A 15,154-nucleotide genomic window follows, 5' to 3' on the forward strand; every position below is an offset into this window, starting at 1 on the left:
CACCACTCTCTGTGTAAAAAATGTTTTTCTCATCTCAGTCATAAAAGATTTCCCCTTTATCCTTAAACTGTGACCCCTTGTTCTGGACTTCCCCAACATCAGGAACAATCTTCCTGCATCTAGCCTGTCCAACCCCTTAAGAATTTTGTAAGTTTCTATAAGATCCCCCCTCAATCTTCTAAATTCTAGCGAGTACAAGCCGAGTCTATCCAGTCTTTCTTCATATGAAAGTCCTGACATCCCAAGAATCAGTCTGGTGAACCTTCTCTGTACTCCCTGTATAGAATGATCCCAACCTATTCATTCTCTCCAGAGATGCTGCCTGACCCGCTGAGTTACTCCGGCTTTTTGTGTGATCTGTAGTAATCACAAACTCGGACTTCTCCCTGCTCCCGTCTGGCAGAAGGCACAGAAGGTTGAAAGTGTGCAGCACCAGACTCAGGATTGGGACTACATCCTGAGCTTATGGGAGGACCCTTCAGTGGTCTGAACGCAGCGGGAACGAAGCTGTTCCTGAATCTGGGGCACTTGTTTTCAAGCTTTCTGCCCGACAGGAGCGGGGAGAAGAGGGAATGAATGCGAGCAGTCTTTTATTATGTTGGTTGCTTTCCTGAGGCAGGGTAAAGTGTAGATGAAGATGAGTCGGGAATATGGTCGGTGTGACGGATTTGCACATTTATACTAACCCTACACCACGCTGCCTCTGAAAAGCAGCCAACATAACAAAGTCTTGTCCCACCACAGTGATTTCTTCTTCTTCCCGTCCAGCAGAAGGCACGGAAGGTTGAAAGCGCACACCACCAGTCAGGAACAGCATCTTCCCCATCATCTGTCAGCAGGCTTCTGAACAGTCCTGCCATAAGCCATGGTACTGTCCGATTCACCTCCACCCCTCTGTGGACATTGGACTCTGCCTGTGGAACTGATGCGCTACAATGCTGAGAACTATATTTTGCACTTTGCATCATTGCCCATTGCTTTACCTATTGTAATTGAGTTTGACCCGACTCTATATCTGATGTTTGCAAGGTATACAATACAAAGGTTTTTGCAGTACCTCTGTGCATGGTCTATAATAAACCAAAACCTAACTTTGAATCAACCGAGGAGCAAATTTTATTTTGATGTTATTTCCACACCGCACACGTTAAACGCTATGATGAATACAGGTGGATTTATGCGCTTTGGATGGGGCATCTATGGGTGCCATACAAGAAATGTCCGCCAATTAGCAAGGGCGGCATGGCGGTATAGTTGCTGCCTTACAGTGTCAGAGACCAGGGTTCAACTGTGACGACGGGTGCTGTCTGTACGGAGTTTGGACGTTCTCCTCGTGACCTGCATGAGTTTTCTCCAGGATTAGCGGTTTCCTCCCACTCTAAAGATATACAGGTTTGTATGTTAATTGACTTGGTTGAATTGTCCATTGTGTCTATAGGATAGTGTTAGTGTACAGAGATTGCTGGTTGGCTCGGGCTCGGTGGACCAAAGGGCCTGTTTTTGCACTGTATCTCTAAACTGAACTAAGCTCTCCAAAAAAACTGTCCTCAGCAAACGACCTGGGTCCATGGGCAAAACCTGAAGCGAGTTACTGTGGACTGCACTCATATTTTGTTTTTCTTTCAGTGGATTTGGGCAAGGCCAGCCTTGTCAACACAGTTGGAGATGGGCCAACTGTGCTGAAGCAGATTAGCTATTTATCTCATTAACCTTTGCGGGACCTTGTTGTACACAATTTGGCGGTTCTGTTCGCTACGGTCTGCTAAGTGGTTTTGAATGATGGACGAGTGCAAACTAAGATGGGGGAAGTTCCACGGAACCTACGACTTCCAGGTGAACCTTGATGCCTCCCGCACAAGTCAGCACTTTCAAAATCAGCTGTGCACAGCAGCTAGCCACTTCAAACTGCTCAAAGAAACACACCTTCTGACTAACAGAGGAGAGAGTGCAGCATTTGCGCATCCACTATCACTTTCAGTTTGAGAACGCTGAAAAGTACAGCACAGGAACAGGCCCTTCGGCCCACAACATCCATGCTGAACATGATGCCAAGTTAAACTAACCGACTCTGCCTGCAAGTGATCCATCTCTCTCCATTCCCTGCATATCCATGTGCCTATCCAAAAGCCACTTAAACATCACTATCATATTTACTCCCATCGCCCATCCTTGGCAGCGAATTACCCTGCATATCTTTGCCCCTCTCACCTTAAAGCTATCCCCTCCGGTCTTTGACGTTTTCATCCTAAGAATAAAGGTTCTGACTGTCTATCCTATAGATGCCTCTCTTCATTTCATACTTCTATCAGGTCCTCCCTCAATCTCTGGTGATCAGGAGATAACAATCCTAGTCTGTACAACCTCTCCTTATACCTTATAACCTCTAATCCAGGCAACATTCTGATAAACCTTTTCTGTACCCTCTATAAAGACTCCACGTTCTTCCTGTAATGGGGCAACCAGAACTTGCTGCAATACACCAAATGCAGTCTATCCAAAGTCATGTAAAGCTGCAATATAAAGCTGAAGTTTAGGGTGGCACAGTGGTGGAACTGCTGCCTTACAGCACTAGAGACCTTGGTTCAATCCTGACCACAAGTGCTGTTGTACAGAGTTTGTATGCAATCCCTGTGACCGCGTGGGTTTTCTCCGGGTGCTCCGGTTTCCTCCCACATTCTAGAGACGATTGGGTTTGTAGGTTAATTGGCTTGGTGTGCAGGATAGAACTAGTGCACAGATGATCACTGGTCAGCGTGGACTCGGCGGGCCAAATAGCCGGTTTCCATGTTGTATCTCAAAACGAAACTAAACTTGTGCAGCACGTTATTTTAGTTTCAACACGATGGTAGATAGCCATCATTAAGTGAAGCTTTACTAAAAGCCAGCAAATTACAGAGAAGACAACAAACGTGACGTCACCCAGACACTGGCTCGCGCGGTTGAAGGAAAAGGTTGTACCTACCATGATACGCTTGTGGTTAATGTTCCACGTCAATGTGGTAAACGTTCGGTTCTGGAAGTCAACGATGGAATCTTCTACAACAAAGACGGAGCGCGCCAGGTTTGTCGGGAAGACCATCTCCCCCCATCGAGGCAAGCGGTTGGTCTTTGTCAGCAGACGTCTGGAGAGCAGCTTGTTGTCCGAGGTCACTTCACGGTAAATCACATCTTCAGTTAATACGTGTTTGCTGAAGTGGGAAGAAGAGATCCCCGTTGGAAATGTCCACAACAAGGATTTTTGCCCATGTTTGTCCTCATACTGCACCTTCCCAATGTGACAGTGCAGGTGTCCCTCATGGCTGCTCCGGTTTTCTCCCACGTCCTTAATTTGTGTCTTTATTTGTAAACCAGCATCTGCCAGTACTTGTTTCTCCAACTCAAAATGTCACAGTTCTCAATTATATTTCTTGCGATGTAAGAATCCATTCAGCCCGTTGAGGCTATGCTAGCTCTCAGCAACGCTGCAAATAGGGTAAATGCATACACCCTTTTCCCCCAAGAGTTGGGGAATCAGGAACTAGAGGGCTAAGGCTTAAAGTGAGCGGGGAAATATTAATAGAGATCTGAGGGACAACCTTTCCCACACAAGGGGTGGCAAACATATGACACGAGCTGCAAGAAAGGTAGGAACAATTACGACATTTAATAGATATTTGGACAGGAGCATGGATATGAAAGGTCGAGTAGATTATTGGTCAAACTAGGGGCAAATAGGACCAGCTTCGAAGGGGCGTCTTGGTCGGCTTGGACAACTTCATCTGGGGTGACTCTCTCCATGCTGTACGATTTGTCCATACCATTGTCCCACTTATTTTCCTGCATCCCATTTCGCTCCCTATTGCTATCAACTCTGCCCAATTCTCCAACCACTCACCGAGACCAAGGCTAATTTACAACAGCTAATTAACCTACAGCACACTTTTGGGACATGTGAACCGTGTTGTCACGAGGTGAACGTGTAAACCCCACAAGATTGAATCCGAGCTGCAGGAGCCATGCAAAGCACTACTGTGCTGCCCACTATGCTGTTTCTCAGCTCACAGATGTTGCCTGACCTGCTGAGTACATACAGGATGATATACCTTTATTTTTGATTTCCAATATTTGCTGGATTTTTTATGATTTTGGTTTAGTTTAGAGATACAGCGCAGAAACAGACCCTTCAGCCAGAGCCTGTGCTGACACATATTATATTTATATTGTGGTATATGGACACACTGATCTGTTTAGTAGTAAATGCCTACTATGTTCTCTGACAACGCAAGAATGTAATTGTCCTATCAGGGACACATGACAATAAAACTCACTTGAACTTGAACTTCACCAGCGATCCCCATACACTGCACTATCCTACACACCAGGGCCAATTTACAATTTTTTTTTTCCGAAGCCAAATTAATCTACAAGCCGGTAAATGGAATAGCAAAGTGTGGAGTCAAGCATTTTGATAGTAGATATAAAGGCATAGACTATTTTCTAAATGGAGAGAGAATCCAGAAATCGGAGGTTCAAAGGGACCTGTGTAAGATACCTCAAAAGTTATTCTGCAAGTCAAATCGGTAGTAAGGAAGGCAAACTCGATTTCAAGAGGGTTAGAATACAAAAACAGGGATGTAAAGTTGAGGCTCTCTAAGGCGCTGGTCAGACTGCATTTGGAGTATTGTGAGCAATTTTGGGCACCATATCTGAGAAAGGATGTGCTGGCCCTGGAGAGGGTCCAGAGAACAACTTTATCATGCCAACGCACAAAGACACCATAAAAGGTTCAATTTAAAATATGCACAATAGCTGATGCACCATTGACATTATTTTGCTCATTCTTCATACGTAAACTCCAGACAGGTTCAAACACATGGAGTGTGGGGTGGAGAGAAAGCGCTGCCTTGTTGCTCCAGCGACCCAGGTTTAATCCACTATTCTGGTGCTGTCTGCATGGAGTTTGCACACTCTCCCTGTAGCCACATGGGTTTCTTCTGACTGCCCCTCCCCCAGAGACGAGTGTTGGTAAGTTAATTGGCCGCCGCAAATCACCAGTAGTGTGTAAGGTTAATGGAAGAGTTTGATGCGTGTTGATGAGGTGGAGAGAATAAAATGGCATTTGATGTGGAATTAGTGTAAATAGCTGTTTTATGGTTGACATAAACTAGGTGGGCTGAAGGACCTCTTTCTGTGCTACATTCTTCAAGGGCAGGAACAGTGGCACAACGGTAGATTTGGTACCTTATAGCCCTAGAGATCCGGGTTCGATTCTGATTAGGGGTGCTGCTTGTACGGAGTTTGCACGTTCTCCCTCTGACCCGTTTTCTCCGGGTGCTCTGGTTTCTTCCCACACTCCAAAGATGTGCAGGGTTCTAGGTTAATTGGCTTCAGCAAAAAATTATAAATTGTCCCTAGTGTGTAGGATAGTGCTAGTGTACTGGGCGATCGCTGGTCGGCATGGACTTGGTGGGCTGAAGGGCCTGTCTCCACGTTGAATCTCTAAAGTTTAAATACTCTGCATTAGTATAGTTTGGAGCCAAAATGCTGATCGAATCTACTGACCCCACAAAACATTTCTCAACAAATGGGCGATTCAAAAATATAATAAACTTTAAATGTACAACTCTGCGACCTACCTGTAGGGGTTTGGATAGCGTTGCCAAAATGCAGAGGCAACTTGGTCCCAGGAACTCCGGAGAGTAGATAAATCAAAGAAGTGCTTTACCATTGTTGCTGCCTGACCGCCAGAATGCCACGGGTAGAAAGAGAAGCGCCTGAATCACCTATGGACTGAAACAGAAACATGTGCTGACTGTGGTGTGGAGAACACAAAGACGAATTAAAACGTGAGAGTGTTTAGATCCTTGAGCTACAGATTGCCGCTGATCCAATCTCCGTATTGCCATTGGTTTAAGATGCAATACAAGCATGCGTTTGCATGCTAGTGGAGTGATGCTATTTGTCTACATCTGGAGTATTATGTACACTACTGCTCGCCCCTTTACAGGAATGATTTGAAGGCTTTGGAGAGGATGCAGAAGTGGTTACCGGGATGCTGCCAGGATTAGAGGGCATTTGTTATAAGGAGAGTTGGACAAACTCGGACTGTTCTCACTGGAGTGTCGGAGAATGAGGGGAGACTTGAAGAAAGTTGATAAAAAGCAGTCCGTTCCAAAAGGTAACTAATGATCACGTGAGGGTTTCAGCATTTGAGCAGCTGATGTGATGGAGGAAGAAATGGCCACCTATCTGATGGAGGTAGAAATGGCCACCTATGTGATGTGTGAAGCTACTGGGGACATCAATAGGGCATGCAAGACGACAGGCAGTTGAAAAGCAAAGGGAAGGAAAGGCAAAGGGAAGGAATTTTCACCCAGAGAGTTGTGAATTTGTGGAATTCTCTGCTACAGAAGGCAGTGGAGGCCAATTTACTGGATGTTTTCAAGAGAGTTAGACCTAGGACTAACGGAATCAAGGGATGGGAAGAAAGCAGGAATGGGGTACTGATTTTGGATGATCAGCATGATCATATTGAATGGCGGTGCTGGTTCGAAAGGGCCGCATGGCCTACTCCACCTATTTACCATGTTTCCATGAATAGGCAAATAATTGCCAGAAGCGCAGAAGCAAGCAATCAACAGGACTGGGTGGCACAGTAGTGCAGTGGCAGAGTTGCTGCCTTACTGCACCAGAGACCCAGGTTCGACCCTGACTACAGCTGCCGCCTGTACAGAGTTCATACGTTCTCCCTATGACCATGTGGGTTTTCACCGGGTGCTCCGGGATCCACCCACACTCCAAAGACGTGCAAGGTTGCAGGCTTCTATAAATTGTCGCCAGTGTGTAGGATTGAACTAATGCACAGGATCATCGTTGGTCAGTGCGGACTCGATGGGCTGAAGGGCCTGTTTCTACACTGTATCTCTAAAACTAAGCATTTTATTAAAATTTACTAATGCTAATCATTTGAAAGATTTTCACATATTTAATTTGTGATTCATAATTTACTGAATGCCACATAATTGCATAAAGATCGATCAATGCGACCAAGTGAAAAATATAGTGCAGTTTACCAGGGTAAATTTGTAAACTATTGGGTAGCTGGATTTATAACTGAGACATGCAAACTTAATGCAATGGGACAGGAAATAACAATTACACGCGCAGACAAACAGCAAAGTTTGAAACGTAAAAATTGATGAGCGCGCAACCATTCAACAACCTTGAAAGATGCCACTAAGCTGGAGAGAGTGCAGAGAAGATTTATGAGGCTGTTGCCAGAAGTAGGGCAGGCTAGGATTACATGCCTTGGAGCACAATGCATCTTATAGAAGTACATAAAATCAAGAGGGGATTCAGAATTTTACCCCCCAGGGATACTTGTACATCTTTGGAGCGTGGGAGGAAACCAGAGCAGCTGGAGAAAGCCTACATGGGGAGAAATTACAAACCTCATACAGACAGCACCCGTAGTCAGGATCGAACTCGGGTCTCTGGTACTGTAAGGCAGCACCTCAGACCTGAAGCAGTCTGAAGAAGGGTCTCGACCTGAAACATCACCTTTAGAGATGCTGCTTGTCTCGCTGAGTTACTCCAACATTTTTGTGTCAATCTTCGGTGCGAACCAGCATCTGCAGTTCCTTCCTACGCACCTCTACATGTTGCATTTGTTGACCTGCTAAAGGCCTTTGACACAGTGAGATCTAGCCATTCACAAACAGTTCAATGAGGGGCTGAGTGAGGATAACCGTCTTGGGAAAGAATGAAACATCACTGAAGCAAGTATAAAAGCAAGATTGCATGGGGTACCTTTCTTATACTGTGACAGACTAATTGGAACGAGGATGGGCAACAGCTTGTTAAACATCAGGGAGCAATAACTCACAGATCACCGAGTATCAGGGTCCTATAAAACACAGCAATCATCGCCAAATCAACTGATGAACTGAAGACGTGTACGAACAAGTTAGAGGCACCTTGACTGAAATGACAATCAGCTCGAAGAAAATGGTTGACACATCTCAGAGAACCGAGACCGTGCCCAAAACCTAAGCCAGTAACAAAGCTCTGGGATCCTGTGGGATCAAAGCTCTGTGCATTATTATTGCCATCTTCACTAATTGAAAGACACAGCATGGGAATGGGCCCTGCTGCCCACCAAATCCACACCGACCTTCAATCACCCGTTCGCACTAGTCCTATGTTAACCCACTTTCTCATCCACTCTCTATAGACTAGAGCCAATTTACAGAGGCCAATGAACCTACAAACCTGCACGTCTTTGGAATGCGAGAAAACCAGAGCACTGGGAGGGGGAACCCTTGCGGTCATAGGGAGAACATGCAATTTGCACACAGACGGCAGCTAAGGTCGAGATCAGATCCAGGTCTCTGGTGCTATGAGCTGGCAGCTCTACCAGCTGTGCCATTGTCGAATCTTGTTTCAATTCTAACTTTGCTAGTCAATGATGAACAAAGAAAATGGGGTAATTTGCACCAAGGGATTGTCAATAAACCCAACATTCCTGAACGCTCGCTGGTATCATTGTGAAACATGTGGTGCGATGGCTTCAAGACTGCTTGAGAGATTGTTCACCAAAGCTGACTCATGTGATGCAAAGGAAGGGGTGGTTCTAATCAAACATCATAGACGGATCTTTAATCTGTATGATCTTTGGTTGTAATGCATACAAGGTCAGGCAAGAAATCAAGAGAGAAAGCAAAACACAAAGTGCGTGTGTAACTCAGCAGATCAGGCAGCATCTGTAGAGATGACTAGGCGATGTTTCGGATCAGGACTCTTCTTCAGACTGTCTGTCCCGCTGAGTTACTCCAGCACTTTCTGTTATTCTGTTGCAAACCAGCATCTGCAGTTCCTTGCGTCTCCAAGGAATCAAGAGGTTCAGCATCAACTTTTAACATGAGGAAGCCTAGATAAGGCACAATACAAGCCACTCGAGTCAAGGTCAGAAGGCAAGGCACGGCATGATCCAACATCCATTTGGCGGGTGCATCTGCTATCAAGTACCATTGAATGACTGAGTTAGCCCCCTCTCTTTCCATCTTTCACTATGGTGGCCAACCACTGTCCTACTTAGAGTCAGAGTCAAAGAGCAAGGAAATAGGACAATTGGTCCAACATGCCACGCCATCCAAGATGCCCCATCTACACTATTCCCACTCCCACTAGGCCATAACCTCAGAATAAAACCACGTACCTTGACAGAAGACAGCCAATGTACCGAAAAGCTTCTTGTCCACTCTATCTACCTGTAACACCACTTTAAGCACTATGCAATGAACAATTTAAATTCACCAGTGGTTGTGGTGAGATTGGAACTCAAGTTTGTTATAAATCCAGGTGCTTGGAGGATTGTCAGTTAACTGTGCCACCACACCTTTATGGCAGCCTTTGATAAGTCATTACAAACGGTAAACCACTCCCTTGCTTGCTGGACAGGTTTTGTCATGTTAAATCAATGTTTTTTTTGTTTTTATTTACTTGGGAGATGGAGAGATCATCTACTCTTGAGACTTTCCTGCTGCATCAGTTGTTGCTTTTGGAGTTTCTGATTTGAACTAGTTGACTAGAATGAGACAAAGCGCAAAAAGTAGCTCAGTGATAGGCCCCAATGTTTGCAAGAGCCAAAAAAAAAAGAAAAAAGCTTTCTGTAGTGTTCTAATGTCTGCAGGAAATCATCCTTTTCGAAGAAATTAAAGACCACTGAGTCAACAAGAACTTACCCCTCAAAGAAGTGCACAGAATTGCCTCTATTTGGTAGCAACTCTGGGCAGAGGTACAAGTAAGCGAAGTAAGAGGTAAAAAACATATCTGGATTTTAAATATAAACTTCATGCTCTGTCTATCTCAGTTGTACAAAGTGCAATACATCTGTCCACGTACTGAGTGGGCCCACGTCAATGCTGCTCGTTTCTAATTACAAACATACATTTTTAATTGGTCGGAATTAATCATTGAGGATAGGAGGATAGTGGACTTTTAAAAACCTTTAAACCAATAGTAAGCCATCCCACAGCTTATCAAATAAAATGTAACATTTAGTCACAATAAGATAATAGATTTTGACGATACTGAGGAAAGAGGACATCTTGGATGTCAGAGTGGAGAGCTTCATCTTGGGACCAGATGCAGTGGAGATGAAGGAATTGAGAGTAAGGGGTAGCATCCTTGCCATAGGCAGCGTGGAAGGAGGGAAAGCCCACTGTGGGAGTTGGTGGGCTTGTTGTAGATGACAGTCTATAGTTGGTTCCCTGTGATGGAGACAGAAAGATCAGGGGAGGTAAAATCAAAGATTTCTGTACAAATGCAGGAAGCAGCCCCAATCTAATGCTGACAGGGAAGGGGAATGGTGCTAGGCTACGTTTGAAACAAGTATTCAATATACCCAGTAAAAAGGAAAGGCTTAGCGGGGCTCCATGCAATTGCTCATGGCTACACCTTTAACCTGAAGAAAGTGATAGAAGTCAAAAGAGAAGATGCTAAGGGCAAGGATAGGTTCCACCAGGTGGAGAATACCAGGCTTGCTCCAAGAGGGAGGATCCAAGGAACATTTCAAAGGAGAGAGGTAGTTAGGTCCCACACTATTGCAATACTTTGCACATCACGTGTTTATATTATTTATTCATTTTGTTGGAATTCGGACCTCACTGGAAAAACAGGAATTTATTGCCCATCCTTAATTACTCTTAATTACTCTCTAGAAGTTGATGGTGAGTCACCTTAGAGTCATACAATACGGAAATAAGCCCTTTGGCCCAACTTATCCAAGACGACCAAGTACAGCATTTTAGCTAGTCCCATGTGCCTATGTTAGGCCCATATTCCTCTAAGCCTTTCCTATCCATGTACCATTCCAAGTGTCTTTTAATGGCTGGTTACAGTACCTGCCTCAACTACCTTCTCTGGCATCTCATTCCATATACCCACTGAGTGAAAAAGATCCCCCTCAGGTTTCCATTAAATCTTGTCCACCCATCTTAAACCTATATCCTCTTGCTTTTGATTCGCCTACCCTGGGTAAAATACTATGTGTATTCACCCTATATAATCCCCTCATGATTTTGTACAGCTCCCTTTAGCTCAGCCCCACAAGTCCTAGGGCGGCATAATGGCGCAGCAGTAGAGTTGCTGCCTTACAGTGACAGAGACCTGGGTTTGACCTTGACCTTGCTGTCTGTACGGAGTTTGTACATTCTCCCTGTAACAGGGTAGGCTTTCTCCAGGTGCCCCAGTTTCCACATACACTCCAAAGATGTACAAGTTTTTAGGTTAACTGCCTTCAGTAAAAAACTGTAAATTGTCTCTAGTGTGTAGGACAGTGCCGGTGATCGCTGGTCGGCATGAACTTGGTGGGCCGAAGGGTCTGTTTCTGCACTGTGTCTCTATAGTCCAAAGTAAAATCCTGGCAGCATCCTCATGAATCTTCTCTGGACCCTTTCCATCTTAATGGCAGGATGATCAAAGGTGAACGTAATCCTCCGTACAAATAGGCACGGGGCAATTACAACGTGCACCTTGTACATGGGCTTATATTTCCCATTCTCCACAGCAGACCCTTCTCTGTCTGCCAATTCATTTCCAAGAATAAGCAGACCAAGCGGGGACATCCAGGCCACACTTTGGCAGAATTTAAAGCAAATCTTTTGCACCCCAGGAAGCCTCAATCTTTTTTTTTGGGTGAAGTAGTTTTGAAGTATCCTCACTGTTACAAAGTAGGAAATGGGCCAGCGGATATATGCAGCGAGTTCCCAGAACTTGCAATGTGACAAGTGGGCATATTAACTAACTTTATTTTTAATAAAAAGTGTTAACTGAAAGCTAAACGTTGTTTTCACCAAGGGTGATGGCACTCCGCTCCTGTTAAACCCTTTGCTTTAAATCACATGGACTTAAAATCTCTTCTGAAATTCTCACTCAAGTCAGAAAGGCGTGAAACCGACAGCTCTCTTCACTTTGGGCAGCAGCAGGGTTCCTGTGTCAGTCTGATAGTTTCACGGTCACCATTGCCAACTCTGGCTTTAAGCTCTAGAATTTGCTAATGACTCATCTGAAATCCCACTGCGGCATTTGATCGTACTCCAGTAAAAATCCAAAAAGGCCCTTAGGCTGCATTTGGACAATTGCGTGCAGTTTTGTTGGGCCCATTACACGAAGGTTATGGAGGCTTTGGAGAAAATGTACAAGAGCTCCTATGGCATGGATCTGTCTGAAGATGGGCTCCAACCCAAAATGTCACCTATCCCTTTTCTCCAGAGATACTGCCTGATCCGCTGAGTTACTCCACCATTTTGTGTCCATCTTCGGTATAAACCAGCATCTGCAGTTCGTTCATACACTCCTATGGCAAGATCCTTAACAGCATTGATGTGCAGAGAGATCTTAGGATCCAGATCCATAGCTTCCTGAAAGGGGCAACGTAAATAGATATAGTAGTAAAGAAAGCATATGGTATGCTTGCCTTCACTAGGAGAAAGCATGAATATACGAGTCAGGAAGTCATGTTGCAGCTTTATAGATCTTTGATTGGGCTGTTCTTGTCTCCCCATTTGAGCAATGATGTGGAGGCTTTGGAGAGGGTGCAGAATAAATTTAGCAGGATGCTGCCTGGATCAGATGATATATGAATAATAAAGACAGGTTGGACAAATCAATGATTGAGAGATGTATAGATGGAAGTATATAAAATGTATGGGGGCAAACATAGGGTAAACTGTCATTTGCCAGCCTGGAAATGTCAAAGACTAGAGGGCATAACATTAAGGTAAAAGGGACAAAATTTAAAGATAATGCAAGGGGGAGTTTTTTTTTTTTTTTAGTATAGAGTGGTAGATGCCTGGAATGTGCTACCAGGAGTGATGATGGAAGCAGATATAGTAGTGGCTTTTAGATAGGCAGATGGATATGCAGGGAATGGTCATTGGGGTCAACGGGCATGCTCCTGTGCTGTACATACTGTCATTCCTTCTCCCCGCTGCTGGCCGGCAGAAGATACTGAAGCTTGAAATCCCTTTGCTCTATCTACTGTGCTTGAATTTGACTTGATTGTATTCATGCACAGCACTGTCAGCTCTGATTGGGTAGCATGGAAATGCAAAGTCAAACTGCAGATCGGTAGACTTGACACTAATAAACACAAACCTCCAGGATTGCCAGACCAATAATTCAATTGCGATGTTACTGTGTCCCACCTGCAGTGGCGGCACCAAACTTGATTTTGTGCTTATGTCGCAACGTTATGTTTCAAATCTGTTGGCCTCCTCTTTCTTGTCAGCCACTGACTGACCAGAGGACCAGTGGTGAGATGACCTCCACTAACCACAGTCTCTCACCCCGTCTGAAAGTTGTCAACATCCCACTCCATCACACACAGCAGCTGCCTAAGTTACCTCTGATGTGTGCTTATGAAAGCACATTTCAAACACCCAGCTGGCCAGGTTGGATTGGGCCAGAGACCATTCTCACCTTCCTAGAAACTGTGACTAATATCTGACTGAAGCACAGGACGTGACTCAGGACCACAACCTACGCATTGACGTCACTATCTGTGGGAGCTACATTCGCACTGCCATCGTTTTTCGGTTCTGGGCAAGTCTTTAACCAAACCCATGCAAACACAGGACATTATCACCCGTGTTTTACCACTTTGCAACCTGCGGTTAGTGTTGAAGCTGCCTGATAGAGAACCGGAAGTTCACCCATTGCTATCAGCTCCAGACAGATTGACTGGTTTCATCGCAGACTGCTTCGGCAACTTCAACGCCCACGATTAAAGGATTGCAAACAGTGGTGGACACTGCCCAGTTTATCACAGGTGTTGACCTCCCCACCATCGAAGGGTCCACCAAATCTGCTGCCACAAAAAGGGACACGAGCCTGAAAACTGTAACGTCCAGGTTCAGCTACTTCCCAACAACCATCAGGCTATTGAACACAATGAACTCCAACTAAACTCCAAACTACAAAGTGCCTTGATTGCACTAGGTACTTGGGACCATTGTTCATTGAATATCATTGTTCCATTTTGGGACACATGACAATAAAACACTTGACTTGATTCTCTTGACTCTTATGCGATACATCACCAAATAAAATATGCCAAAGGGAGTATTGTGAACAAAAAACAAAGCGCTGGAGGAGCTCAGTGGGTCAGGCAATCATGTTTAGTTCCATTATGTGCATTTCACTTGCAAACTTCCTCTTTCTTGTATAATGAACGGGAACAGGCAGATGATGTTTCGGGTTGGGACCCTTCATTAAACTCATGTATCTCGAAAAGAAAGTGTTTTGCACATTTGAAGAAATTGCATAATCAAGCAGTTACCATTTGCTTTTAATGCCCAGTCCATCATTGGCTCTGACCTCCCCTCCATCGAAGGGATCTATCGCAGTCCTGCCTCAAAAGGCAGCCAACATCATCAAGGACCCATACCATCCTGGCTACGCACTCATCTCTCCGCTACCATTGGGCAGAAGGTACAGGAGCCTGAAATCTGTTACATCCAGGTTCAGGAACAGCTTCTTCCCCACAGCCATCAGGCTATTAAACTCACCAACAAACAGGCTATGAACTGTAACAGCCTATTGCACTTTATCTGCTTATTTGTGTGTATATTGTACTTTTGCTTACAATATTCTGTTGTGCTGCGGCAAGCAAGAATGTCATTGTCCTATCTGGGACACCTAACAATAAACTCTCTTGACTTGACTTGTTGAACCTGGTGCAACCATGCTGACAATTAATCAATTACCCATCATTTCTGGATTGGGAGAGGGGGCTAAAACTTTAATAAAATTATTGTATAGGCCTCAGCAAGAGCATTGTGAACAATTCTGTTCACCATGGCCCAGGAAAGGTACAGTCTTTACACTAGGGCACAGAGGAGGTTTGTGTGGAGGTTACTGGGGATGCAAAGAGCTTTGCGTAGTTCTCCTTGAACCAGAAAGGCCAAGTGGAGAGTTAAACAAGCTTAGGTAGACACAAAATGCTGGAGTAACTCAGCGGGACAGGCAGCATCTCTGGAGAGAAGGAATGGGTGATGTTTTAGATCAGGACCCTTCTTCAGACAAGCTTAAGCAAGGTTCTCAAAATGAAGTATTTTGATAGAATCAAAAAAAGGAAAAAAAACCCTGTGGGCAGTGTCCACCACTTTTCCTT

At 44.7% G+C, this 15,154-nt stretch overlaps 1 protein-coding gene across 2 annotated transcripts in view; it reads right to left on the reverse strand.

Moving 5' to 3' along the window:
- LOC116971310 (PRELI domain-containing protein 1, mitochondrial-like) overlaps positions 1-15,154 on the reverse strand; it is a 32,505-nt gene that overhangs the window by 11,717 nt on the left and 5,634 nt on the right. For both annotated transcript variants that reach the window (XM_033018392.1, XM_033018391.1), the window contains 2 exons: positions 5,616-5,769; positions 2,963-3,188 (listed from right to left, as the gene is read on the reverse strand). In XM_033018392.1, coding sequence (XP_032874283.1) covers positions 2,963-3,188; positions 5,616-5,707 — 318 coding nt within the window. In that variant the 5' untranslated portion in view covers positions 5,708-5,769. The remainder of the gene's footprint in view (positions 1-2,962; positions 3,189-5,615; positions 5,770-15,154) is intronic.

This window comes from Amblyraja radiata, chromosome 3 (genome assembly GCF_010909765.2).
Source record: "Amblyraja radiata isolate CabotCenter1 chromosome 3, sAmbRad1.1.pri, whole genome shotgun sequence".
NCBI classification, from domain to species: Eukaryota; Metazoa; Chordata; class Chondrichthyes; order Rajiformes; family Rajidae; genus Amblyraja; species Amblyraja radiata.